We start from the raw sequence: 27,136 nt of genomic DNA, 5'->3' as shown, positions 1-27,136 counted from the left end.
TGGCTGCGCCAAGGCTGCTCTTCCACAGCCCATTTTGACTTTATTTTAAGCAAAAATAAATGCCAAAGGTTCACAGCAGGACAGCGCAGGTTTCCCTTGCGCGTGGTCCTTGCCTCTGCCAGGCTGTGAGGTGCCGGGAGGCAGCCGGGCTGGGGCACCAGGCGAACAGGGCAGCCTCCAGTCTGCCTTCCTGCTACTTTATTTTTAATCCTAGTTCACCCAGTTTTGTTGCCAACTGGATGAAGAACAGTGAGGAGAGTTCCCCCCTCCCTCCAGTACAATCCAAGGTGGGGAACTGGAGCAGCCCAGAGCTGCCCATGGCCCGAGGCTGCCGGCTCCGGGCAGGGATGGGGTGTGTTGCAGTCCGGCCTTGCTCGAGGTGGAAGTGTGGCCATCGGGATGGGGCTTATCCAAGCAGCTCCTTGGTCTTCGCTGCCAGCAGCTTGTCCATCTCCGCTGCGGCGTCGTCTGCCATTTGCTGGATCTGCAGCAACAGAGCACAAGTCTGAGTCGTCTGCTAGGCGATGCCAGAGTTGAAAGGGAAAGGAGTGACTGGATCACCTCCTGAAACACAGCCTGAAGTCCCAATAAAACCCAAAATAGTGCTGGGGCAGTAATGGCTCCCACCAGCCCTCAGCGCTGCTGTGCCAGTGTCGCTTCTGTGCGGTGCAAACAGGGACCGGCCAAAGGCTCTGAAGAGCAACGCACGACACCAGCTCTTGGCTGAGCTTCACAAGTGACCTGGTCAGGTCCTCATCTAACAGAGTGACTTCGGGCCAAGGCAGAGTGAGAGACCTGCTGCTGTGGGCACCAGGGAAGAGCGGGCTGATCTCACAGTCCTTCCTCTGTTTGAACAAATCGGGTAATAGCAGGAGCGCAGCCTCAGTACATGCTAAGAGTTCAGACACCAAGTAACAGGTCTGCTTATTTCTTGTGAAAAGAAATAAACGGTGACTGTTAAAGCCCTGCCCAGGGATCAGGTCTCCTGGTAACACGGGATGGACATGGCAAGCATGTCAACGGGACCAAAATGTGCATGCACCTCTTTGAGTGAGTGCTGAGAAGGGCTGGAGCACGCTGGGGGGGTCTACGCGCTAGTTTTACACGACGGATTAAGACGCACTCGCTCCCAAGGTCTGAGGTGTGTGCCGACGACTTTTCCTCGTGCTGAAAAATTTGGGTACAAGCAAAAATTAGACTTGAGACGCTACCTCTGCAAATGCAGCAAACCATCTGTCTGCTCTGGGAGAACCGCTTCCCAACAGGATTCAGTTACAATAGCAGGGCCATTTTTCCTGCTTGCACAAATGCTCTGTAGATCACTGTTTATTTTTGTGAGCACACAGAGAACTGTCCCGCAGCATTTGCAACGTATCTCACTTTAGCTGTTAATAAACAAACAGCTAAAAAGTAATGGCCTGCCTTTAGAGGCATCAATTCAGCAAAACACTTCGGTTTGTGCCTGAGTTTATGCCCAAGTAATTGACTTTAGTGACATCTGCTCTTAGGGAGTTAGATATGTGCTCAAGTCTTTTCCTGAATTGGAGCCAAAAACTCCTAACAGAGATAATCCTGCTAGCCTTTTCATTAATAACAAACTGGAGCAATCCTCATTAACACCAGCTGTTTTGCAGTGGCCAGGCACTGTGTAAATGGTGGTGAAGCTCTGGGTGTGGGTTGTTCTGCTCCCCAAGTTCAGCCGGTTCGTGCAACAACCCCTTGTAGAAAGCTTTTGGGGAATGTTGGTTGTTTTTTTTTTTTTTTTCTTGTGTCAGCTTACAGTGGTTCATATCATAAATTTGGCTTTGAGATTGAAGCCCTGAATCTTGCAAACAAAAAGCAAACACAACAGCCGTTGCCAACTCCACACACACAGCCCAGGGCCACCCATTCCCCAGCGGGGTTCTCAGTGCTGAAGAGTTGTCAGCAAGAGCTGGGACAAACCTGCCCCTGAACTATGAAACATCATAATATAGCAGAAGGAAAAAAAAAAAAAAGAAAAATCAATCACCTGCTTTTCTAGCAGCCAGAGGGTATCTTCAGACACTTTGTTCTTGAACTTCTTGATCTGGTTGACACTTTTGCTTCGCACCTTTCTCAGGGCCTCTTTGGACTTGTTGGTGGACTGCTTGGCAAGCTTGGCCAGGTTCTCCCTGTGCTCTCTCGTCACCCTAGCAGCGAGGGAAAAGAAAAAACACCGAAAGGAAAAGCAACGTCATCTGTAGCACAGCCAGATGCATTTCTGCGGTGGACTTTGGGTAAAGGCAGTGACCATCTCTGCTGCGGGACCTCTCTGACCGGCCCACGCAGCGCTGCCATGCAGCACCCAGCCGGGCTGTGCGGGGACACCCGAAAGCCGCCCGTGTTACGACAGAGCTCGCTCTGCGCGGAGGCCCTGCGTCGCAAGGGACTTACAGCTCGGGGCAGGTTTTGGTCCTGCTTTGGTCCACCTGAGCGAGTCAGCCACCCTGCGCAGCACCACCAGGGCAGTGCAGCCCTGAGGTCTGCAGCCTGGAACGGAAAGTTCCCAGCACAGCCCTCAGCTGAGGGACTTTGAATCTTACTTGTTTTACAGTTGTCACTGCAGTGCCTGAAAGTCATGCTGAAACGTTCAGACTTTCCTTTTCTCTGCTGCCAAAGCAGCTGTTGGAAAGAGGGAAAAGCCAGCTCCAGACCTGAGAGATGGAGCTGCAAACTGTAATCCTGCAAAGCCACGAGGAAACCTCCATCCCCTGCTGAAACTCGGTGTCATCTCCCTGAAACTGAAGAGCCTGAATTATGTATCTGGAAGCTACAGAGCTTATGTTTCACCCGACCTTATGCCAGCTCATCATGATCACGCTGTCCCAGCAACACGAGGTGAGTGCCTGGTTTGACAAGGGGATGATGCTAGACCTGGCTAGCCACAGGTAACTCGGCCCAGGAGAACTTCAGCTCCACCTTCCCCTCAACACGGGGCCAGTTACTGTGGTGCCACAAGAAAATCCTCAACTTCCCACCCCAGATTCAAAACCGCAGGCGATGAGGGAGCCCAGCCACCTCAATGAGGCACAGGAATGGCTGATGTGTCGCCTCCGCTCTGGTCATGCTCCAGCACCTACAGCTGATCGCTGTCAACATCAACTGCTAGTGCTTAACAATAATATTTTAATTATTTTCATGGCTATTGAAGTTTCCAGACCGCCTCGAGAATGAAACACCCCGGTGCGCTCACTGAGACTCGCTAGCAAGCGAGCGCCCGTCTGCTCGTCAAGATATTGGAAAATAAACATTTCACAGCAGTATTTAGAAATTGGCTGCAACAGCCTGGGTCACCCAAACGCTGAGGCCGAGACTCTTCCTGCGGAGAGGTCGGGAAATGCAGGGTGAGGGCTTTGCTGCCGGGCGGGTGGGCGTTACAGGGGGCTGTCGGGGCACTGCTGGACCCCCAGCCCACCCCGAGCTTGTCCTCAGCTCTGCAAGCCACACGTGTGCTGATGCCGTCCCTCGGCAGCCGATGTCTGCGGAGGCACTGCCCTCTCGCCGGTTATCGTTACTCCACGGCGCAGGAGGGAGTAGGCTTCTCAGAACAGATCAGTAATGACAGGAATTTGGGATCACCAGACAAGCTGGCCCACCTAGGGACCACGCTGCCCTGGCCCGGGGCACCCCCAGCCCGCCCTGCTCCCTGCGGAGGGGCAGCCGGGGGGATGTGGCCAGCGGCTTCCACCTCGGGCTCCAGCCTGGACCCAACGCCTAATTAAAAGTGAGCGGGGTTACTCGTGGTTTCCTCCGCATCCCAACATCGATGCCCTCAGGGCCTCTCATGTTCGGTCTCCCCACGGCACACGCGAAACCAGCACAGCCGGCTCACCGACGGAGCTCCGCTTGAGCTCGGATTCCCAGGCAGCTTTTTGGGGGGGGGTGTGGAGTCAATCCCAGCTGCTAAACTCGGAGGAGGGAGCTGGAAATCTCTCCCATCTCCTGCTGGGTGGCGAGGCAAGCCGGTCCGCAGCGGGGCTGCCTCGGCTGCGGCAGACCCAGCCTGCCGTCGGCTCCTCGCCTCCCCGCTCGGCTTCTGCGAACGGTGCCGAGGGTATCGCTCGCCTGCTTGGGGCTGCCGAGCCCTTAAGGAAATGTTTTTGTTTATGCAGCGCTGCCAGATTTCCTATGCTTCTTGGCACGGGGTCACAGCTTTCATGACTCCTTGTCTGTCTTTATTAACACCAATTTCTTTTTATCACTGCGCAGCGCCGTGGAGTTTCTCAGCGGGTTTTATGTTCCAGCCAGACTGTGTGTAAATTCTCAGCAATGCTACCAACAACGCCAGAAACGGTCGCTTTTTCAAGCAGATGCTGTTTCTGGTTAAGGAATCCATCAACACAGACCAGGCCCGCGGTTTCTAAGGACAGTTGTTTAATCCTGACCCCAGATCTGGGACTTTTAAGCTGTTCTTAGATATGTTTTCTTTTCTGTCTGGTAACCATTGCCCCTGCCCTCTATTTAAAGCCAAAAAAACAAGCGTCAAGTGGACTGGGGAAGGGGTGCCAGCAGCAGGGAACAGGGACAAAGTCCCCCCGTCTCAGCCCCGTCCCCCGGCAGCTCCAATCCTGCCGCTCCCCCGGGGACGGTCCTGCCCTGCCAGGCTCAGGACAGAGCAGGGCGTTCAGCAACGCCCGCCGCCCCACAGGTACCGTCTCCTCTCTCTCTGCTTCCCCAGCACGCAGCGGTTCCAGCGCTGCGACCCTCGGACGCTCCTCCAGCGGCACACGGCGGGAGCAGACCCACAGCGAGCGCGGCGCAGGACGCGTCTCGTCCCCGGCGCAGGACGCGTCTCGTCCCCGGCGCACGGCGTTTATGCGGGTAAGAGTAATTTTTCTATCTCAAGCGCTAGGAATTTCCTGTGAGCGAGAGGGATCAGTCAAAGGAAAGTAGGCTTAACTAGATACTCTGCACGCCTAATTGCAGATAAACATAGGGTGCAACATCTATTGCTCAACAAAAAGCGCGCACGAGATTTCCACCGATGAGCGAGCTGAAGCGACGCCGCTCAGAAACAGCCTTGGCTTTTTTCAAATGAAATTTTTCGAGTCCTTTCTCCCCACAGTAGGTATCTTTGCATATTTCTTAAAGGGCAAAGGAGGAAAAAAAGCAGCTCACCATGAGTCATTAAACTTTCAAATGAGTCATCTGGCTTTCAGTAAAGCATGTGTAAAAATATTACTGATTTACAAACAATATCCAGTGTAACACAATGGGTCCAAAAAAGATGAATCTAAAAATGAGGCAATACCATAAAAGACACAAGGTCAGGTCAAATTCGGCCAAGAGATCAACTAATACAAATGTTCCCATGGCTGGTATTCTTTCTTTTTTACTTTTTTTATTTCTAAACCCTCAGAGAATACTTTTTATACAAATAAATATTGCCTATGCAGCGCTAGCAACACAAACAAGCGAATGCCGTAGGGAGCAGAGGGGATCCTAGCAGGAAGCAAAAGTAAACACGAACGAAACGAGTGTATTTTTTCTGTTAAAACTGCGATGCAAAAACTAAACTAATAGAATAAATACTGAAAAGCAAACCCCATTTTAAAATGCTCAGTTTAAACACTCCCAAGCGCTGAAACATAGCTGGTCCTGCATGTGGCAAAACACGATGCTTGCGTGCCCGGCTGATAGCTCAGACTGAAAAGGGGTTTTAACAATAGGTAAGGACAGTTTGGGTTTGATTTTACTTTTCCTGTGTCTCCCGTCACGAAAGAACCAATTTCTGTGGAAACAATATTGTCTCTTCATTTCTGATTTGTTTGCTCATTTTGCACACCTGCCATAATTTTGGCGATTTCACTGCCTCTGTCTGTCAGATATTCTTTTGTAAACATCTTTCGGGAGTTGGGAAAATGAAAAACCTTGGAAAATTATATTAGGATACAGTATTAAAGGGAGGCCTCTAGCAGAACTGGATTATTTCCGCCGCACCTTTGCATTAGAAGGTTTTAAGAGGTTGAAACTGCCTGCTCGTCTTTTTGAGCCGGGTGCCCAGCGAGCGGGTGAGCAGCCCGGGCGGGCAGACCTGCAGCGTCTCCCAGCCTGAAAACCTCTTCAGCGCGGGGCTCCCAGGGCTGCCGAGGAGCAGCAACCCTCCCGCGCCCGAGCACCGAGGGAGCACGCTCGGCAGAGCTCCCCGGGCGAGGGAAGACCTGTTTTCGCTCTGCAGCACCGCAAAAAGACAGTGACAGACCGTACACGTTTGTTTAAAAAACAATTATTATTTTTTTTTTTTAAGATTGGGATTTGCAGTTTCAGAGTTTCCTCCCCTGCAATTCGTATTCAAGGATGACCCAAGTGCCCATTAACAATCAAACCACTGTGCAGCAACCCGGGAGCCTCAGCAATTATGAAGATAATGGTGCCCTCCTCCTCTCCTGAGGAATGGGGGAAGGGCAGGGAGCACGGGGAAAAGAAAATCAGCAAATAGAATGATAATGTCATTCCCTCTCACAACGGAAAGCTGCAATTAGACTTCTCTGATCAAAATGCTAGGTAAAATTCCACAGAATTTTTAAAGTACATCTAAAGCGCGAGAAACACTCAGCTCATCCTCACTGGGAAGTCACCTGCTCGGACAACGCAGGGCACGTGCCAGGTGTGTGCGTGCACAGGCAGCACATGGAGCTGTCTCTACCCCTCGCGGGGGGTGTCCGCAGCCCCCCAGTGCCACCCCGGGCTGCGAGACCACGGACATCCCCACCTGCCCAGGGTATTTTGACGACTCTGCTGGGCAGGGATCGTCAGGAGTGCTCCAGAAGCGCTCTCCTGGTCCGCGCTGAAGCACTGGCACCTCCTGCCCTGCCCGAGGGCTGGCAGACACCGCTCGTCGGCGAGGGAAGCGATGATGCTCCGTCCTCGGCCAGGAGCAGCCTGCTTTTCTACCAGGCCTACAGCGAATTTTCCACACAGCCATCAGTTACACAACGTGTACTAGATGAGAAGAGGGAGCGGATTTTCTTGTCAAAGCTATCCATTCCCCCTCTCTCTCTTTCATTACCTGCCTTTCGTGTTCTCTGCAGCAAGGTGCTATTCACCCCTAATACTACTGGTTCACTACTGCATTACTGCTGCTCTGTGCTGGTGTAACTCCAGGGATTTACAGCCAGGCAGTGAAGAATCAGCCCCTGAACTGAGGCAATGCAGCTTCAAAAGCCTTTGGCTGTCTCTCTCCAAGTGCTGCAAGCCAGCTAGCACCAACTTGCTTCTGCAGGGGGGAGAGAAAGAACAATAAGACCAACTATCAGATGCCAAAATCTGGTGACTTTGAGCTCAGACGCTTGGAAAAGCTTCCATCAGACGCTTTTAGGGACTCAGATTTTTTTTCTGAACCTGAAATATAGCTACCAGGAAACCAGCTGCACCACGACACCGCAGCAGTCGTGCGCGCTTACCCTCCGCAGGGCGCTCGCTGCAACCTACTGCGTTATCTTGCACGACGATGAACTCGGGCAGCCGTCAATACTCACTTGGGAATCGGCACCCGAATTATCGTCCCGTCCACTTCGGGGTTCAGGTTCATGCCACTCTCCCTTATGGCCTTCGTAGCTGCAGCTGTGCTCTGTAAAACAGATCAAAAGGTAAAGGGAATTAGGAAATAATCATTCCCATATGCCAGAACTCTGTCAATAGCTGGCAATCCATCTCCACAGAACATGGAAACATTTACTTCTGTTACCAGTAAGATCAGGAAGTTACATTGGTGCAGAGAGCTTTGATCAAACCGAATGGGAAACTACGGCCACGCTCGGTATCGGGTAGGGGGGCACGAAGAGGGGGAGAGGGGAAGGGAAGCAACAACAAAAGAAAACTGTTTTCCTTCTTTGAAACTATTTGAACGGTTTGAGGCAACGCAGAGTGAAACTGCAATAAATTCCCGAGGCATAGCCTGACTGTGGCAAAGGAGACGAAAGATGCTGAGCAGTTAAGAATTCCAGTTGGATGTTTCCCCCTAGAAATCACACAGTGCCAATTTAGAAACGTTAACTAACTTAACCACTTCAGCACGACAGCCTAACCACATGACAGCAGGGCAGTAGCAGTTGGCTGAGAAGCGGCGCCTGTGCCCAGCTCTGTGTTTATTTTGCAGCTTATTACTTCGGATTAACTCCTCAAACCGCCACCGCCGCTGCCTGACACTCTGCTCTGCTCAGAAGGTGGGGTGGGCAGCTTTGCCTGGGAACTGCAAAGGGATTAAAAGGCTTCCCCCCCGGCCCCCCAGCCCAGGGTACCTTTACACAGTGTCAGCCTTCACGATTAAATCGGCGTTTTGCCGGGAGCGCCCGCCGCGCTCTGCCAGGCTGCCCCGCTCTCTGACATTGACGCTAACGAGACCGAGCGAGCCCGTATTCTCGTGGCACTCGCGTGGCACCTCCTACGAGGCGCTGCTATTTCTGACCCTCTTTCCCATCATTACCTCCAAGCTGCTGCAGTGGACTGTATTTATGAAGCTGAGCTTTTGACAACTGAGGCACAAACTACAGCTCTGCGTATGCGTTCAGGTCCCCGGCGCGTGACATCACTGAATGAAATGAACGCTCTGCCAGTGTTTCGTAAGACACAAACGCTGTCCTCTAGAACGCAACAAGGGCAGAGAAAAACGCAGCCAGGATGATCTCAGCACGTCAGGAATGTAAATGTGTTATTCTATGGACAGTGCTTGCTCTGTAGGAAGGAAATGCTCAGTAAAAGCTGGGTTGTTTATCGGAGGAGGCAGAGGAAGGGGAAAATACTGCAATAGTGCCCCATCCTCTTGCCGCCCGTGAAAGAGTTGTGCTTAAGAAGCACAGTCTTGTTTGGTTTTATAACTCTCAGTCAAACAGAATTTGGCCCTGCAAGTCCTTTTCTATGACTCTTTTCTTTCCCAGACTCTTTGGGCATTTATATTTGCTTTTCAATGCCACGAAGCACTGAGTATATGCTGTAAATAATGACATCAAGTAAACGTGTCTGTAATGGGTTTAATGAGTCCAGTCTGTCCATGGAACAGTTGTGGTATAAAACAACCGCATCGAGAGAAATAGTTTTAGCTCTAATTCAAATGAAAAATGGTCCTTTGGCTTAGAAAGCAAACCTAGGCAATGGTATACACCGTGATACTTCATTTCTCACGTGCCCATTTATCAGCCTGAGCTCCCGCTTGGACACGGGCGAAGTCATGGAGCCACTGCCCCGGCGATCTCAGCTCCGGCACTCCGAGGGACCTCGGTGCACTCGCTGATGAGGGGCCTTCATTCTTCAAAGCCATTATACTGCTGGATACACTTTAAAAAACACTTAGGCATCAAGTGCCTTACGCTGACCTCCTCTGAGACTTTGCTGACTTAATTAATTGGGGAAAGCCTTTGCAAAATAAATAGAGATAAGCTTTGGCAAACCTCCAGACCTGGAGCGGGATGAATAGGCTGACCTTGCGCTCGTTACTGCTCCTACCTGCCCGGCTCCATCTGCGCGAGCCCGCTGCAAGGGGACCACCAGTGCTCGATCCTGAGGTGGGATTCAGATTTGCTGCCTCATCTAGGAGCAGGTCTAAACTAAGGCTCCTGCAGGAAATTAAGGGAGCTCGGCTCTCCCAGGGGACAGGTCAAAGCACCTAACTCAGGTTCTGACCTGCCAAGGGAGGAGCTCACCAAGCTCAGCAGTGGAGCCAGGCCCTGTGACAGCACTTAGCACGAGCCCGGCTCCATCCTACCAGGGAGGCTGCTCAGAAGCTCGTAGGCTACATCAGCAGCTTCCTCCACGAGCTCTCAGGGGGTGTCACCAGCCCTAGAGGAGTTTGATGGTGTCCCCAGCACAAATACAGACTATTCCCCCGACATGCCTGGTTCTGTCCATGGCCACGTCTTCATAAGGAACTGAAATGACACAAACTCAACGGGGCAGATGCCACATTGCTTCCACGTGCGTGACTCAGGTGAACCAAAGGAGAGTGCGTGCGTGCTCAATACTGGGTGCTGTAAAAGCAGGGGGAATGGGGAGACCTGGCAGGGGACAGTTAATCCAGGCGTCCGCTCTGCGACACGCTCAGGTCTTGCAGATGGGAAACCAGAGCAAACCCCTCATACTGGTGGCATTCATCGGACACGACCCAGCCTGATGGGCGGCACATAACTCTCGTCCGACCCCGTGCCGCTGCACACGAGATGCTCTGAGCACCAGGCAGGGCTGGAGAGTCGCTCGCCCCGTGCAGTTGGCAGCAAAATACCGCTTCTGTTTTGTGGCAGCCGCGAAGCGACACACAGCCCAGCCAGAGCTGTCACCCCTGCCAGGTCTGACTGGTTTTGTCTACATGTTGGTTTGCTCAGCATCAACCTGTTCGCTCCCGCAACAATAATCTCACCTTGCAATGCCTTCAGTAATGTGTCCTTACCTCTGGAAAACTGGTCATGTTCACTATAAGGAGCTGCGGTGACTTCTGTGAGATCTGTCCCAGCTGGTTCAGCGGAAACTTCCCGTCTTTTGTCATCACGATTATGTGATCAAGGGCCCCTCAAAAGAACCAAAACCAGGGGAGTTTCAGTACGACACAGCAGTTCACAGCGACGCTGAAGAAAAACGCGTACGCAGTGTCCCACTTCCCTTCTGGTATGCAAAATGTAGATGTTACAAAAGAAAAAAAAAAACATGTTTATTCAGACTTCAGGTGCTGTTTGTGTTCCTGCATCCCCCGCGGTATTTGCAAGCAAAATATTTCAATGCTAGTCTAAAGCACAAAAACATGAAAACAAAACTCCTGTTTGTTTTTGCTACTAGAATAGGAAAACTAAGCAAGCTTGTTAAGAATTAAAAGGAAATAGTTTTTTTTAATTCTTAGACCTTAAAGAAAATCAAAATGTTGTTATAAAAATCAAGACAACTATTGTCTTTAACTTATCAGTGTTCTCTTAAACCGCTCATTTTTTTTCCCCGAGTCCCAAGAGGAGGTGCTGTACACTGCCTAATTTAAAGTATTCAGTTTCTCCCTGGGCTACGTTTAATCTGCTCTCTAGTTTCTGCTGCAAAATGTTCACAGGCCAAAAGGCACATGGGACAAGAGGTACTTTATCAGTGCAATTAAAAAAAATACCTACGGTTAAAATAAATAGTTAAGAGACTGAGGTACGCTTTCCAACTCCATTAAAGACTGAAGTGCCCCTGCCAGAGCTGGGCTGGTGAATGATTCAAATTTGGTCATTGTTTGATGTTACATTTTATCCCTGAAACTTAATACTGCTTACAAATTCGTATGTTCAGAGCGTTACAGTAACTAGCTTAGTCAAATATATTCACATTCTTCCTAAAACACAAAACTCACCAAGTGAACGAGGCTTGTAAAGGGCACTAACCACGAAGACACACAGCAAAAAAAGTTTGTATATGCCAGACACCAGCCTGATGGCAATTTCCAAAAGGCTAATTTAATGGCAATTGGATTTTTCCTGCCCTACTGCACCGTTAGCTGACAACCTGCTTCTTCATCACATCTGCAAACAGTTCAGTTAGACACTTTTGACATCTCCCACTTACAAAAGCTATTTGCAGGAAGCTATTAACAAAAATGGATTCTTCCTGGTCAAGCTCAGGGTGAAGAAAGCCTCCAGTTGGGGACGTCAAGGCTGTAGTAATTGGGTGCCCAGTGAATAACTCAATGAGAAGAAAACCAGTTTGGAAACAAACAGAGTTCTCTGTTACTGGGACTGGTGTCCTTATTTACAGGCAATAGAGCATCGTACAAGGAAGTTACCAACCTGGTGAGGTTCTAACACTGAGATTTCTGCTGAAATCTTCTTTCAGAGCTTCTATCACTGCCTGCATGTCTTCATTGGTTTCCTCCAAATTGATAATATCCTCAACTAGGGCAGCACTGATATTCACTCTGGCTTGAGTCTGCCCTTTACCTTTAGCTGCAGATGACACAAAAAATTAATTTCTGTTTCTGACAACAGTTACCCGTTGCATCCAAAAGAAGACATTGAAACCACTGTTAGATTCAGAACCGACTCTCAGCAGTGACAGGACGAGGGGTGATGGTTTTAAACTAAAACAGGGTAGGTTTAGGCTGGATATAAGGAAGAAATTCTTTACAATGAGGGTGGTGAAACACTGGAACGGGTTGCCCAGAGAGGTGGTGGAGGCCCCATACCTGGAAACATTCAAGACCAGGCTGGAGAGGGCTCTGAGCACCGTGATCTAGTTAGCGGTGTCCCTGCTCGCTGCGGGGGGGTTGGACTAGATGACCAAGGGTCCCTTCCGACCCCAAACTTTCTATGATTCTACGAACTGTACGACTGAGCAAACAGCCCAGCGCCGGAGCGCACAGGCCAACGCACGTCTGCAGGTCACGCTGTGTGTGCCGACTCCAGCCTGGATGGTGACGATTGCTGCCTGCCGCCCCAGCTCCGTGTGGCCCCTCTCCCAGGAAGGGCTCCGGTCTCCCGTGCACCCCAACACCGTTGGGCAAACCAGCTCCCCCAGAGCCGTGTTCTGCCAGAGTTAGATCAATACCGGTACACGAGATAAAAGGGGTGAGAAAAGAAACCCTGGCGACGTACCGAGGGGTCGCAAACACCAGGAAAACGGCTGCCACCGTTACCTTTTTTGGTAGCTAGCTGTCTGGCCAGCAGCACCGGGTGGGCACGCTGCCCGCAGCCACCCGGGAGCAGGAGCAGGGCCGGGCAGCCGGCGGGAGCCTGCGGCGTCCCCCGCACCACGGCCAGCGACGGACGGTAAAGCAGGGCAGGCAGATGACGAAGCCGCAGCGCCGTCGCCATCGTTCACCGCTCTCCTCTGGCTCACCTGGAAAAAAGCAAGGGCAGGCAGTCCGCTCAGGGTGCTGAAAACGCAACAGACTCGAGTCTGAGCTGCACCCGCTCGGGCCCAGCGTGCAGCCACCGACGGGCACACCCAGAGGCAGGGGCTCGGCGGCAGCCAGCCCGCGTCACCAGCGTGGCCTCCGCACATCTGGCCAGAGGGGCCCGGGCCCCTCTGGCCAGATGTGCGGAGGCCGCGCTGAGCCAACCACCTGCCTTTAATTTCCACCATTCGAGGTGTGAGGCAGCCGCGGCCCTGCCGTGCTCAGAGCTGCCGGAACCCAGGACCCACCGGACAAGGGCGCGATGGCGGCAGGGTCCGGGGAGCTGCCAATGCTGACCCCGGAGCAACTGCAGGTCCCCTCTGCCAGGCTGGGGGTACCCAGCTCCGTGTTGCACCCCGAGCCCCCACTCCCCGGAACCCCTGGGACCCCGGAACCCCCGAGCCCTGGAACTCTCAAGTCCCCGCTCCCCGGACCCCCAGGGAACCTCTGCTCCCCGGGACCCCCGAGACCCTGTTCCTCGGAACCCCCGAGCCCCGGAACCCCCGAGTCCGCGCTCCCCAGACCCCCCCGGACACCGGAACCTCCGATCCCCCATTCTCCGGACCCCGGAACCCCCCGAGCCCCGCCCGCCACGCGTGCGCGCGGGCCCCGCCCACCATGGCCCCGCCCCTTCGCCTGACCCCACCCCCGGAACGAGGTCCCGCCCTCGCTGGCCTCTTCTCCTCAGGCCGCGCCCGGTGCCCGCGGAGCGCCGGGCCGGGGACCGGGGGCGGCGGAGGGGAGGGGAGGGGAGGGGAGGGGAGCCGGGCGCGGCGCGGCGCGGCGCCCGCGGCCTCCTCGCTCACCGTCGCGCAGCCCCGCGCGTCCTCATGACGTCATCGCGCCGCGCCTGGCGTCACACGGCGGCGCCGAGGGCGGGGCGAGGCCTGCGCGGCCCGTGGTGTGATGGTGAGCGCGGCCCCCCCCCGCCATGGAGCCGGGCCGCCAGGCGCTGCCGCTGGAGAACGCCTCGCTGCTGGCGGAGGGCGCGCTGCAGGACGGCCACCGCCTCTGGATCGGCAACCTCGACCCCAAGATCACCGAGTGAGGGGCTCCGCGCGCCGCAACCCCCCCCCCCGCGACCCCCCGGGCGAGCCGCGCCCCCCCCCCCCCCCCCAGGCCGCTTCTCCCCGCCTGGACCCCCCGGCAGCCCCCGAGGGCCCGGCGGGCGGGGGCAGACCCGGGGGGGGGACACACGGGGTTGGCCGCCCACTCGAGCAGATTTACCGCCTGGGCCCGGCTCCCGCGGGGCTGCGTGGGCGGCCCCCGTCTGCTCGGTGCTGCTGCCGGGCGGCGAACGGCCCGAGGAGGGGCAGGGGGGTCTGTGGGGTGGGTGGGGGTTTGTGTGTGGGGGGGGGGGGTTGTGTGTGTGGGGGGATATATAAGGAGAGGGGTATATAGGGTGGGGGGTTGTGTGTATGGGGGGGGTATATAGGGAGGGGGGTATATAAGGTGGGGGGTTGTGTGTATGGGGGGGTGTATGGGGTGGGGATTGTGTGTGTGTGGGGGGGGTGTATGGGGTGGGGGGGTGTATGGGGTGTGTGTGGGGGGAGTATATAGGGTGGGGGGTTGTGGGGGGGTATATGGGGTGGGGGTTGTGTGTATGAGGGTGTATGGGGCGTGTGTGTGGGGTATATAGAGTGAGGGGGTGTGTATGGGGTGAGGGGGTGTGTATGGGGGGGTGCGTGTGGGGTATATAGGGTGGGGTGTGCATGGGGGGGGTGTCTCCAGGGCTGCGCTGGCCCCACGGCCAGTGGGCCTCAGACTCAGGCCGTTAAGTGGCCGCATGCAGCAGCAGCTGGAAGCCCGGGGGCTGAGAACACCTTTTTTTTCCGGAACGAGAGCAATGCCGGAGTTTTAGGTCGGAGGCTTGCAGGGTGCCCAAGAGCCTGCTCTCGTTGCTTCACCGGGGCCAGCAGCGGTCTGTAGGTTGGACAGAGAAGAGTTACTCGCTCGAGTAACCGAGTGGTAGCGGGGTGGGATCGCGTGTGTCTGGCTGTGTATGGCGGGCGCATGCGTAGATCCAGCGCGTTTCGTGTTTGCTCCGGACTGCAGGCAATTATCTGCTGAGCAAACATGTGAACAGCTAAATTGTCAAGGAAATATGTCCGACATTTGGATGGTGTCCTGAGAAATCAATAGGATGTATTAAAAAAAAAAAAAAAAAACCAACAAAAACAAACCAAAACAATTTGGGACTTTATACACTTCTAGGAAACAAGCATTTTTGATTAACTATTGTGTACGCCTGTCGTGGAATACTTTTTCTTCCTGCTTCTTTTTGTGTGTGTGCAGGTGCTAGGTTTGCATTCTAAATGTGGTTCATCGTAGCGGAGCAGTTTTCCAATAGCCTCTAAATGGAATCATTAATGCATTGTGCTTTTCAGCCGTCCCGCTTGGGGTGGTTTCTGCATTAATTACCATTTTTATCCCACAGCTACGTTACCCTGGTTTGTCCACATTCACTGACCACGTGAAATTAGACGCAGGAGTTCTTGGGCGTGCTGTTTGCTGGGTGCTTAAAGGTTCGGGAAGCGGGGTTAGCGTGAGGGGTTAGCGTGAGGGGCGGAGCAGGGGGCGTTTGTCGCTGTGCCAGGTCCTTCCCTCCCCCGGCTGATCCTTAGCGGTGTTTTTGGAGACCCTTTCAGTCTGGGCTGTTCCTCTGAATCTAGGCCAGACAATTAATGGCTTCGTATGGCAAAATTTACTGTGTCCCTAGCCTGGTGAAATGAGTTTTGTGGGTTTCTGTTGGCTTCTGGCACAGGCAGGTGGTTCCTTTCTGAGTAACCTGCTGCAGCGGTGTGAAAGCCGCAGCCTGGGCGTGGGGCACGGCTGCCTGGTGCCCTGGCTGCCAGGGACTGGGTCCTGAGCAGCGGCACGGCTGTAGGCAAGGGGCGAGGGACCGGGTAGAGCGCTTCATTCTCCAGCATCGTCAACCCTAGAGTGCTTCCGTACTGCTAAGTGCTTGAAGTCTGCCCAGTGATGAGTGACAGTACTTGATGCTTGTTCCAGGCTTCATAGTTCTGTGTCTTGGTTCTAGTTTTGCTTCAAAAACGGCTATTCTGTCCTGCAAACTATTTTGCAATCTCCGTTTCCTTGTGAATAAAAAGAAAAGAGGAAGTTCCTTTAACGTATTCTCAGTGTAGAGGGAAAAATGCGGTTCTGTCAGGTCAGTAAGTTTCTGTAAATCGTCTTGTCCCGTACTTTGCTGTCGTAAGGGCTTACACCTCTGCTCGTAGTTGCTCATCGGAATTATCCCTGTTGAGGTTACTAATCACACGACTGAAAACATACACCTGAAAACTAAATAGCTGTTTCTTCATTTGCTGCTTTTATCTGATTTTTAAAGGGTTGCCCCTGCAATTTCTGTGTTAGATTTGTTTAAGACGGAGTAAAGTTGATTGAGTTGTTAGCAGGGTTAATAACTGGTTGTGACTTTCTTGCGCAGAAGTGAGTTCAGAAAGTCTTGAATTGATCCAAGACTTCCATTTAGAGAGCAACCTATAGCGGCAATCAAGCGCTGGGGAGCTAATAGGTAATGTACACATTTGAGCACAAGCTGCAGTAATAGGAATTTATAAATGTAGGGCTGCCCACAAATTACAGCCTGCAGGCTGATGGCTGCTAGGAGGTTATTGCATCTACAGAGTAACTGTGACTCAAATGGGAGTCTCAGAGGATCTTGAACGCCGACATACCCTACGTACTGGGGTACACTGGGTCTGCTGGTGGGCATTCCTCCTTACCAGGGGCATCTGCTTGGGTGATTTCTTTTATGCAGCACCCTAAGAGGGTTGTTCTGCCTGTGGAAGAAGATGGAATTGGGAGTCTGCCGCGTGTATTCTCAGCAGCTGGAGGGAGGTGAGCTGCCGCTGTAGGAGCACACGCTGCCCGCGGTACAGGACATCGTCTCCAGGCACTTCCGATGCTGAACGATCCCCGCGGTGGGGCCTGCTGCGACGGTGCGCGAGGAGGGCAGCAGGTGGTCGGTTCTGGGTTTGGGGTCGCTGAGCAAGGAAGCCATGGAGTCGCATCAGCATGGCCTGGTGCAGCGCTTGTCCCCCAGCTGCACGGGGGTAGGAGATGTGCTGTGGCACAGCCGTCTGTTCACGTCACCTCCCCATGCTCCCGTCCTGCGGGGAAAAAACCCGTGCTTTAGTTACGTCTCCTGTTTGGCAAGTGGAGTAGGACTGCCTCCTCTGCCCATTCCTGCCCGTAAAACCTTTTGAGACTTTTCAACATTTTGGACAGGGAAAAATGTCATTTCCAGCTCTATGATTACACATACGTATTGTCTGGTTTCCAGTAGCCTTTGAATGACCATTCATTTTCCACAGGTATGAAATAGAGGGTGTTGAACTTCCTTGGCTGCTCTGCCGCTTGTCTGGGCTCCCATCTTGATGAGTCTCACCTAGAAAACAATGTGTGCACAAGTTGTTGTTACAGACTCCTCCTGACTCCCAGTGGGGCAAAATTCTTCGCAATAATAGGTTTCGCATGTGGCCCGGTACCTCTGCGGTATCCTTGGGACAGCATTGTTCAGAGGAAGCCTTGCGTGTGTTTGAATAGTGCTGGGGGTGCCAGGAGGAAGAGCGGAGGAAAAGGAAGCGGAGGAGCTGCTGGTTTGTCTCGCGTTCACATCGGGTGACAGGACGTGGAAGCTGAGGCTGGCTGCGGCGACCTGCGCAGCGCGGTGGGGCCGCATCTGTGCGAGTAACTGCCCAGCTCTGGAGAACCCAAGTTGTTGCCATAGTAAAAGCTTTAGATGTTCTCACTTTTTTTTTTTTTTAAGGCTTCAGATTTTCTGTGATGCATCTTCCTTCAGTACTGATGTCCTCTCAGCTTGGAGAACTGCTTGTCAAGTTGCTGTTAATGCCCTCACTGTGTTAACAATCAGAAATCATAGTCGCAGCCTGAAACGTTCAGTTATACAGGACTTCAGCTCTGAGCTGTTCCATGCAGCGTCGGTGACCTGCAGTTGTGAAAATGGCGTGCGTGGTTGGAAAACAGCGTTTGTGTCATCTGTGATGTGAGGATTCTGAGTGAAATAGATTACACAGGCTGCTTCTAGACTCTTAATGAAATTTGTTTTAAAGGGACAACTACTGCTTCACTGCTAAGAAAATATTATTTGAATGTAGAGGTTCTTGGGGAAAAAAAACCCGCACAGCGATCCCTTAGGAGGGCAGCTGCAGGGCTTCTGTTGTTGCTAAACAGAATGCAGTGATGATCGTGGTTGCCCTTCCACTGCCTCTGTAATTGCCGAAAGGGGACCGGCTTTCTAGTGGTAAGGACTTTGCTTTCACACTGCTGAAGTTGTGAGTGCTTGTGGTAGCAGAAACGAACCTGAGGTGCATTTAGAGATTTTGGAGGCGCTGGAAGTCCAGCGTTGGGGGGTTCGTGTACATCACACGTCTCCAGAGTTAGGGTTTTTACTTGTACATCTGTGACTGCTTGTTGGTAGCTTGAGGTAGGGTGGTGAAACTTGGCTACTGTGTAACCAGCTCCTTTTTTTTTCTTTCTGTCCCCCTGCTCTTGCTTTTCTGAATCCCTTGCCCTCTGGGGAGAGGCTGAAGGTTCGTAGGCCTCTTGGAAGACCACAGTGCTTGGTCTGTGTTCCAAAGGAGGTAGGAAGCCTTCCATAGTCAATTACAATGTGTTGATTCCCCTGGGAGAGAGCTTGGCCCTTCTGCACCGCTCCTCTGAACGCCTGCTGCACCTTCACCTCTTTAAAAGTGCACATCCTGAAGGGCCACCGTGACCCATCCTGTGAGATGACTCACGTTCCTGGAACTTTCTTGCCTGGCTCCTGAAGCTTAACAAAGGGCTAAAGCCCTTTTCAAACATCCTATCGGGCTTTATTAGGAAAAATGTTGTCTGCCTTTCCTATTTGGACTGTCCCTAGAGTTGCCTGGTGCATTTGGCTGTCTTGGGCCGCTGCTGACCAGTCGTGTCTGGACGTGCAAGGTTTCCTCCGGTGCCTGGTGCTCTCTGCGCGCGTTGGGTTGTCCTGGTAGGCTTGCAGAGTGCTGAGGGCTACCTTGCAAGCTGAAAATTTGGCTTAGACTATGTGGCTTGCTAACGAGTGCTGTACAGCTGCTCAGGAGGAGTCCTGATGAAGACACTGTTATTAAACCCTTAGATGGTTCTTGAACTCGAGGGATGGGGTCAGGCAGTGAAATAGTAACGGGTGTCATTTTCCTTCTAGGTCAGCTAGTGTTGCTGAACACTTTGATCCAGGGAACCAGAAAAGCTGCAAAGAACTTTCAGGATTAGAAGTGGCCTCTACAACAAATGTGCTCCTCATTTTAAGTTGCTCGGTGCACTAGATACTAAGCAGACAGGATTTACTCTGGCTTTCCCCAGTTTTATTGAAAGCAGCACACTCCCCGCTGGATGGCAGGAGGATAATTGCCTAAAGAAGTGTCTGACTTTCATGTGCATGTTGCTGAAAAGCTGTCTGGGCCAGAAGCACTGGCAGATTTGGCCTGGATGATACTGAGGTCTGTCTGGTGCCTTTTTTTTTTTTTGCCTGGTTTACTGTCAGTTCCTTGTTACGGTTTGTTCTGCGTATTCTGCTGTCTTCCTGCTTCCCCAGCTCCACCAGCCAGGAGGGAGAGTGGCTGCGGTTGTGTAGGATCTGGCCACGTCCTTGGCAGTGCACTGATACTGCTTGGCGTGGGGAGGGGACGGGATTGGCAGCGCCTGTGCGGGGAGAGGGAGGGCAGTGAGAACACCGGGGATCATGAGGGAAGCAGGGTGCTATGGCTTAGGACAGCTTTTTTGGGGGATGGAGCTTCAGGTGGCCACCTCAGGGCTAGGGAGGGGGGAGACACGACATTTGCGCTTGAGAGGAGGTGTGATTTAGAGTGGCAGGAGGCAAAGCCCTCCTAAACTCCTAGCAAACCATTGCATAATTATCTGAAAGCCAACTATTAATAGATCTTCTGCACGCCCTTCAGCTGGCACGGCGGGGAGGGGAACTTGGTGCCTCGGGGTTTTGGCGCAGTCACTGGTAACGCAGCTCGGAGCCGTGGGTGCTGGAGCCTGCGGTGCAGGGTGCGCATCTCTGGGTGCTTGGGAATACCCGTATTTGTGTGACCGATGTGGGGTGTGTGTGTCAGGGAGTTCTGTCTCCTCGTTTTCAGAGTGCTGAAAGGTTTCATAATTGTCTGCTCTCCCCTTCAGGTACCACCTTCTCAAACTCCTTCAGAAGTTTGGCAAAGTGAAGCAATTTGACTTTCTCTTCCACAAGTCTGGAGCGCTGGAGGGGCAGCCGAGGGGTTACTGCTTTGTGAACTTTGAAACCAAACAGGTACGTTCCTTTTATCTAAAATTCTGATTTAAATGACTAGCTGCTTTCCCCATATTTTTTTTTAAATGTCACTGTAAAGCTAAAACAGGAAGAGAGAAGTTAAATAACTTGTCTACACGAACCCACAGGCTCTTAACAGCCCCGCTCTGCGACAGCCCCTCTGTGGCTGCTCCTGGAGGTAGCAATAGCGATTTCCTTTCTCCTGTGCTGACTTTCCCCGAATCTTGCTTTCTGTGCTGGTCGGAACGGGCTCGTTCTTTGGTCCGCTCTTGTAGTGAGCTCATGGAGTTGTGCGGTGGAGATGCTGTGATCCGTGCCTTGGATCAGCCTGCCAGGCCACCTGAAATCCCAGACTGCTCTGAAGTCCTCCTAGTTTTGCTCTGGCTTTGTGAACGCGCAAGCACCAACTTGGGCAACGCTGCCACATGTGCGACGTGCCAAATCTGCAGCATCCTGGAGTAAACTGCCCCGGCTGTCCATCTGGGGCTTTGGCTCCTGTTACAAATCAGAATTTCAAGTCATGCTCCCCTGTAACGTCAGAGCTGTAGTTATTTTGTCACAATTATGCTAGACTTGTTCAAAAGTTATGAAGAACAGTGTGTTTGGAGATTGCTTGTTGTTGTATGCCCTCAGCTTTTAGCTGTGCAGTTGCCGGGAGGGATGTCGGAAGAGCCCTGACGCGGTGCGTTAGCTCTAGAAGCTATGCTGGAATCATTATTCGTGGCAAGGTGGAGCAGCATTGCAACATAAATTTTCAGCTGCTGTAAATCAGGATTTATAGGAGTGTCCTGAAGCTGAGGTGGCACTGCTGAGCCTAGATCAAGCGGGTAGTTCCCCCAGTGTGCGTGAGCAGTGTCTGGAATAAGCGTGGGTGGGTGTTAGTGAGACACAAGTAATCGCTGTAATGGGTCACAGCATTTCCTAGAGAAATTCCTGTAGCACAAACCTCCCTCAGAATGCTGTCCAGTGACCTCTACATGTGGTACGTTCAAACCCCTGACCTTTTTCCCCATTTCCTCCCCCAAAAGTGAAAGAATCAGCCTTACTGGTTTATAAAAGTCTGGTTACTCAGAGGGATGTTGGTGTCTTCCAAAGGTGTTCGTGGATTGGGATCCAACGGGATAGACTTTCTTTGCTGTCGGTTAGCTGTACTTACAGAAGGCTCGTTTCCAAAGGAAAAAAACCTCTTTACATCTGAGTCAGTTTTGACTAAAGACTTGGTTTGTTTATTGAACTGGCTTCCTGTGCATCCTGTGCAGGAAGCAGAGAAGGCGATCCAGTGTCTCAATGGGAAGCTGGCCCTTTCCAAGAAACTGGTGGTGCGGTGGGCACACGCACAAGTCAAGGTAAGCTGCTTGGGGTAAATAAGAGCTGCTTTTCGTTGGCAAAATAAAAAAAAAAAATTAATATTAAGGAACAATTCTTATCAAGGCTGTCTTAGCCTGGCAAGGTAATTTAGTCTATTCTAGGAGATAACTCCCAGGCAAACGGTGTGTAACAATCTGCTGCTTCTGCTGTCTGCCTAAGCTGTGCTGGGTGAGCTGTGAGTGAGACCGGGCCGTGTAACCCGGCCTGCTTTGTAGGGGAGCTTCTGCTCAGAGCGCTGTGGACAGATTACTTCTATAAATGTCCACACTTTAACTTTTCCCAAACTTGGCGAGTGGTTGGCTGAAAGTTTGCATCCTCCCTTTGTGGTTTTGCTCCCTTTTTGGATAGGAGATGCGTGGAAATTCCCAATTACCAAGTAATTTGTTGCTTTGTTCCAATTCTGAAAGCACTTACGTGGCAGCAGCTCTAATTATTTCTGACTTTAAAGCAACATATTTCACATCTAAGCTAAATATCCTTTTATTGCTTGCTTGGCTGCACAAAACGTCAAGTTTTTAATATTAACTTAGGCAGTAGCTTCTGAAACTTTTTTTTTTTTTACAAATTTTTAAAATTCTTGTCTTGTTTCTCCTGCAGTTATTTACTATCCGGTATTTGATAATACAATTTATTTTTAATAATTTGCTTTGCAGAAAAATGGATTTTTGGGGGAGGCGGGAGGAGCTTCTTGTTGCTGTTTGCCTTCGGGTAGTTTGTTTTTAGCATGTGTTGATTATCCTACAAGCAGCTTTCTGCCCTTTCTCTTACCACATATACCAGTGCATCTGGCTTGGATGCTAAAAAAAAACCCCACAGAACAGGTATCTTTGTTAGAGGAGACCGTGTTGTTTTAATTATTGGCTTCAAGGGCTCCAGGCTCTTGTCAGCACATCCAAGCTTGTGCAAATCCAGTCTCCTTTTTCTTCAGCTCCGTAGCTCCTGGAGCACCACGTGCTTCCGGAGGCCTGAGGAGCGGTCAGGCTGTGAAAGGGGTTTCAGCCAGAGGAGCAAGCGTCTGCTCAGCTGGGCGTCCAGCGGGCAGCTCGGTGCCTGCCTTGCCGGGGGGTGGTGAAGAGCACGCACAAATAATCAGTTCAGTTTGCAGGGCATTTTCTAACCTGCGAATGGAAAGATTTAACAACATAGAGCTTTGTCTATCTGTAACAAGTGTTTATTTTAGACAATACCAGCACCATGTTAAATAGTTTTGAGTGGCCAAGGCTTACCAGCCACTGTCAGTTAGAGCAGCTCTGCTGAAAAACAAGCCTGACTTTGTGCCAAGCGAAATAAGGAAGCAGACCACTGCGAATAGTTCAGGAGGCCCATTGCCCGCAGAGATGACAGACTCGTGAGCTGCTTTGTACAGAAAGGAGGTGGTTCTAACTGGTCTTTTTTTTTTCTTTTTGTTTCCCCGTTTCTCCCAGCACTGCACGATTCTGTGCAGTCCTGTGCTTGGGTCACCTTCTGACTCTGCACAATATCTATAACAATATAATATATAATACAGTACAGTAGTTACCTTAAAATTTACAATCTTTGCTTCATGCCTTATATAGAAGGGAACAAGAAGTGTTAAGACAGGGTAAGGCCTGAGGATCTGTAGTACAACGCACGTAAGTGTTCGGTGTCGGAGTCTACGTTCCATGTTGGTACTAAACAAATATTACAGTTGGAATTTGTTACGGTGCTTGGCCACCAAAATCATTCCTGGCGAAAGCTTCACAAAGTCTGAGGTGGTGCTGAGCCGACTTTAAAGTGTGCCTCTGGGCAAATGTTTCTTTGTTCATAATTCCAGCTGACTTCAGTCCTTGGTCTCTTGTTCGCAGAGATATGACCACAATAAAAATGAGAAGATCCTTCCAATCAGTCTGGAGCCGTCTTCCAGCACGGAGCCGCCCCAGTCTAACCTCAGGTAGGAGGTGGGGAGGGCGGGAGGTGACCAGCCTGCGGGAGTGGCAGGGACTAGCCGCTTCGCTTTCAGCCGGCTCTGGAGGTGCTGGCATTATCGTTGTGCTGCAAGTCTGACGTGGTTTTTAGAAGGGCAGCATGCTGCAAAGTAACTCTAAATTTGATGTGGGACACTTCAGACCTGAAGCTCATTTTCTAACCCGTGGAGCTCCTAGGGCAGTGGGAGGGAAGAGAGGGGAGGAGAGGAATTGGGAATGTGCCAGCTCATTTGCCCAGAGTGTGCTTTGCACTTCTGCGTATGAATTTCAGTCAGAGGTTTTGTACTGTACTAATTTGCTTAAGCAAAATGCTTGAGCGAGAATTCGTACTGTAGTGGCAAAAATTTAAAATCACAGGTAGTGCTTCACATAAAACAATTTATTTTTTTTTTGCCAACGGCAGGGCTGTGGGATGTGGGTAAATTCTCCAGCCCCTCCGTTTACCTGAAGCACTTAGTGCTGCTTTGCTAATTCATAGTTTGATTGAAAGGATAGGTGATTTTTTTTTTTTTCTCTGTGTTCTGTCAGTGGAACCCTATAAGGATCCAGGACTGGGGATAATGAATTTGCCTACAGATAAAATGAACTTGGAATTCAGAAGTTACAGGCTGGGAAGCAATGAGCGGGCAGACTTGAGTCATGCAGATGGTTAGCTACGTCAGTGGCACAAAAGAGTTGTTTTAGTGAGGATGGATGCTGCAAGAAGCCACAGCAGAGACGGGAACATTCCTCGGTCCATACCCGACGCAGGACAGTGAATAACAAAAGTCCTAGGAATTTGGGGTGTAACCTAGGATAGCTTCTCCCTTTGGGATAAACCCTGCTAATGCTGAAATAATGTTTCTTCCTGACCTAATTGGAGTCTGGGGTTTTCCCATCCCGAGCGGTCCTGTAGCTGGGAGGAAGTCTGGCTTTCATTTCTGTGCTGTTCCCAGCAGCCTGGTCTGCGCTGCGCTCTGCTGCACATGCTCAGACCTCTTTACATGACATCATTTTACATGAAGGAGGAAGCCTTCTGGTGTACTCGTCTCGCTCGGTGTCCTCAAGAAAGTGCTGAGTAGGTGCAAGGACTGTTATTTCGTGGTGCTGTGATGTATCTTGGAGGACTTTTCCTAAGCAGGTCCGTGCTGAGGATGGAAATGAAACGCCGTGGGCTTTAAGCAGTCGATTTCTGCCTCCCAACTTCTCGCTGCTTGTGACTGCAGCGGTGGGGGCTGCCTAGCCCCCTCCTCCTGTGACTGAGCATTCATGTGTCAGCAAAACCTCTGGATTGCTGTAGTCTGATTCCGTGCTCAGAATTTCTCTTCTGCTTTTCCTCTTTCCAGTGTCAGTGCGAAGATAAAGGCCATTGAAGCCAAGCTGAAAATGATGGCAGAAAATCCAGATGCGGAATACCCAGCAGCACCGGTTTATTCTTACTTCAAACCACCGGATAAGAAAAGGACTACTCCTTATTCCAGAGCTGCCTGGAAATCTAGAAGATGATGCTGATGAGTGGATAATGGTAGCGAGAAACCCTGCTTTGTATACCTGGAGTCCTCCGATGCTTTTGTACCTTGTCGAGCGGGAAGGATGCTGGCACCCGAGCCCAGCACCGCTGTGCGCGGCGCCGCGTTCCGTAACACCTTAGGTGGTCTGCTGAGTACCCCCTCCCGCCAGCACGGCTGCGTGGCTGAGCGCTGTGCAGAGAAGTAGGTTCCCTTCAAAGCCTCTGATGAACACACAGACAACCTCTCGTTAGTGTGCATTCATTAGCAAGATTAGAAACAGTAACCAGTGTATGGAGTAAAGCACATCCGAAAATACTCCATTTAACTGATTACTTTAAAGCGTTTTTGAACAAAAAGTGTTTCGATTTGTGTCTTTAATGGAGGGGAAGCACTTGGTTTTGATTAACATTCTGTAGTAACCATGGAAAACTTTTTCATCTCAATAAAACTCATTTTAAATAGATTTTGCAACACTTCTAGTAACTGTGCATGCGATATTTTATATGCACCGGAGCGAATTTATTTTGCATTTTGATTTGCAAACTTTAAGGTAGGGCTTTATGAGGTGATAACCGTAAGAGAAGTCGCGACGCAGCGCGGGTATTTGAGGGTCGTTTCAGCTGCGGGCATGTGCCTCCGTGTAGGAACTGGCGTATTTACGCGCTGCGGAGGTCGGCGCTGTGCCGTGAGCTTCGGAGCGCGGCCGTGGCGTAGCTGGTGTTTGCCTTCGGTAATCCCTTCCTAAACCAGATGTGACAGCGTGAGAAGAACCCTGCCGCCTCAGAGACATCTGTCAAGCACATGACCTCGGTCCAGCGTCGGGGTTTCGCCGCCTGGGAAAGGTGATCGTTTGCCTCTCGGTGTGAAGTGGCGGAACGGTTCTGCGGCGTGCTGGGGATTGCCTGCCCCAGCTGCTTCGTTTGCAGGTCCGATGGACGGCGCTTCGCTTAGACCGGTTGGTCTGCAGCACGTGCTTCTCCCTAAATGTGACCTGCAAAATGGAAATCCGAGGAAAAACACTCCGTGAGGCAGCGCTTGCTCCCTGGTACGCGCAGTGCTGGGGCTGCGTCTGCAGGGGGGATGCTGGAGGACGCGTGTGCTCAGGTCTGGGGGACGTCGGGCTGGTTTTGCCGATGTCCGCTCTCTAATCCTGGCAGCGGGGAATCTTTGCCTCTCTGGACACTCTCGAGTTGCCTCCCCGAGCTGGTTAACAGTGGTCTTGGACACCAGGAGGACAATGATTTTTCTGCAGCCTCTGGTTTCTGTATGCCGGCGCTGCACGGGAAGGTTGGTATTCCTGCAGCCGCACACCCGCCTCCGAGCAGAGCGCGTTCCCCGCTGCCGAGCCGAGCGTCTGGCGTCGAGCTGCGCTTTGTGCGACGGAGGGGTTGTTAAAAGCCTGAATTGTTCAGGAGGAGGGCTCGTGCCGTTAAATATTTGCTTTCTACTTTTTGGGTACCTGAGTAAAGAGAAAAGTAGTGTCGTCGGGGTTGGTACCCCTGTGAGTGTCAGTAAAACCCGTTTACATTCCTTGGTGAACAGCCTGGGTTTTGTTCTTGCGTGACCTGATGTCTGTAGTCCTCCAGATCCGTATCTGTGTTACTGAGAACAGCAAGCAATTCTGTTTCTATTAGGAATATAGAAAACACCTAGATTCAAATCAGGTATGTGGTTGTGTTCCCGACAGAAACATACTTTGATATTTATTTGTATTTAAATACAATTTGTTGACATTCTTATGGCTCTAAATAAACATTTAAAATGCATGTTTTCCTCCAGGAAAGCGAGGGTGGCAAGCAGGAAGCGAGGGTGGTGGATGCTTGGCATTGGCCGGAGCCCGCTGAGAGAAATCTGGGTACAATAGCCGTAGTCTTTTTTTAAATTATTTTATTTTTTTTAAATTATTTTATTTTTTGCACTGTGGCAGTCACTGACAGAAGGGCCTTGTCTGTCGCTGGGCCAGACGCAGACCTGGGGGAGCTTTGTCGCAGGTCGGTGTCTGTGCCAGTCGTTCCCGCCGGCCTGGCAGGCGCTCGTGCTGCCCGCGCCTTCCCCAAGGCCCCGCGCCTCTTCAGCGGCCGTAGCGCAGCAGGACCGGAGGGCTTCAAACCCTGGAGCTGGGAGGAGGTAAGTGCTCAGTGCTGTGTTTTTGTGA

General features: G+C 51.7%; 2 protein-coding genes across 6 annotated transcripts; one reads left to right on the top strand and one right to left on the bottom strand.

Annotated features, from left to right (window-relative positions):
- MRRF (mitochondrial ribosome recycling factor) lies at positions 1 to 13,734 on the bottom strand. Of its 5 annotated transcripts, none has more exons than XM_075439786.1 (7): positions 13,669 to 13,734; positions 12,602 to 12,804; positions 11,757 to 11,912; positions 10,400 to 10,518; positions 7,500 to 7,591; positions 2,012 to 2,171; positions 1 to 484 (listed from the first exon to the last, which is right to left on the bottom strand). In XM_075439786.1, exons 2-7 carry the CDS (start codon positions 12,777 to 12,779, stop codon positions 407 to 409), a joined length of 783 nt encoding a protein of 260 aa, XP_075295901.1. In that variant the 5' UTR covers positions 12,780 to 12,804; positions 13,669 to 13,734; the 3' UTR covers positions 1 to 406. The 5 variants fall into 5 exon arrangements, with proteins under 5 accessions (XP_075295901.1, XP_075295903.1, XP_075295904.1 ...); XM_075439788.1 differs by lacking the exon at positions 13,669 to 13,734 and adding an exon at positions 13,509 to 13,590; XM_075439789.1 differs by lacking the exon at positions 13,669 to 13,734 and adding an exon at positions 13,504 to 13,574.
- Positions 13,707 to 25,444, top strand: RBM18 (RNA binding motif protein 18). Its single transcript, XM_075439791.1, has 5 exons — positions 13,707 to 13,906; positions 20,051 to 20,177; positions 21,437 to 21,523; positions 23,372 to 23,457; positions 24,817 to 25,444. The coding sequence occupies exons 1-5, from the start codon at positions 13,794 to 13,796 to the stop codon at positions 24,974 to 24,976; spliced, it is 573 nt and encodes a 190-aa protein (XP_075295906.1). The 5' UTR covers positions 13,707 to 13,793; the 3' UTR covers positions 24,977 to 25,444.
- Positions 25,445 to 27,136: the final 1,692 nt, after the last annotated feature.

The sequence above is a fragment of the Opisthocomus hoazin genome, chromosome 19 (genome assembly GCF_030867145.1).
Source record: "Opisthocomus hoazin isolate bOpiHoa1 chromosome 19, bOpiHoa1.hap1, whole genome shotgun sequence".
Lineage (NCBI taxonomy): Eukaryota > Metazoa > Chordata > Aves > Opisthocomiformes > Opisthocomidae > Opisthocomus > Opisthocomus hoazin.
This window is presented reverse-complemented; position numbering and strand designations above follow the sequence as displayed.

Bases quoted from the DNA above. Each gene is read 5' to 3' on its own strand.
- MRRF (XM_075439786.1), bottom strand. From the start codon at position 12,779: ATGGCGACGGCGCTGCGGCTTCGTCATCTGCCTGCCCTGCTTTACCGT. The intron at 11,913-12,601 runs GTAACGGTGGCA...TGTCATCTGCAG, and splicing joins ACAGCTAGCTACCAAAAAAG to CTAAAGGTAAAGGGCAGACT. The intron at 10,519-11,756 runs GTTGGTAACTTC...GGTTCTTTTGAG, and splicing joins CAGTGTTAGAACCTCACCAG to GGGCCCTTGATCACATAATC.
- RBM18 (XM_075439791.1), top strand. From the start codon at position 13,794: ATGGAGCCGGGCCGCCAGGCGCTGCCGCTGGAGAACGCCTCGCTGCTG. The intron at 13,907-20,050 runs GTGAGGGGCTCC...TCTCCCCTTCAG, and splicing joins CTCGACCCCAAGATCACCGA to GTACCACCTTCTCAAACTCC. The intron at 20,178-21,436 runs GTACGTTCCTTT...CATCCTGTGCAG, and splicing joins TGAACTTTGAAACCAAACAG to GAAGCAGAGAAGGCGATCCA.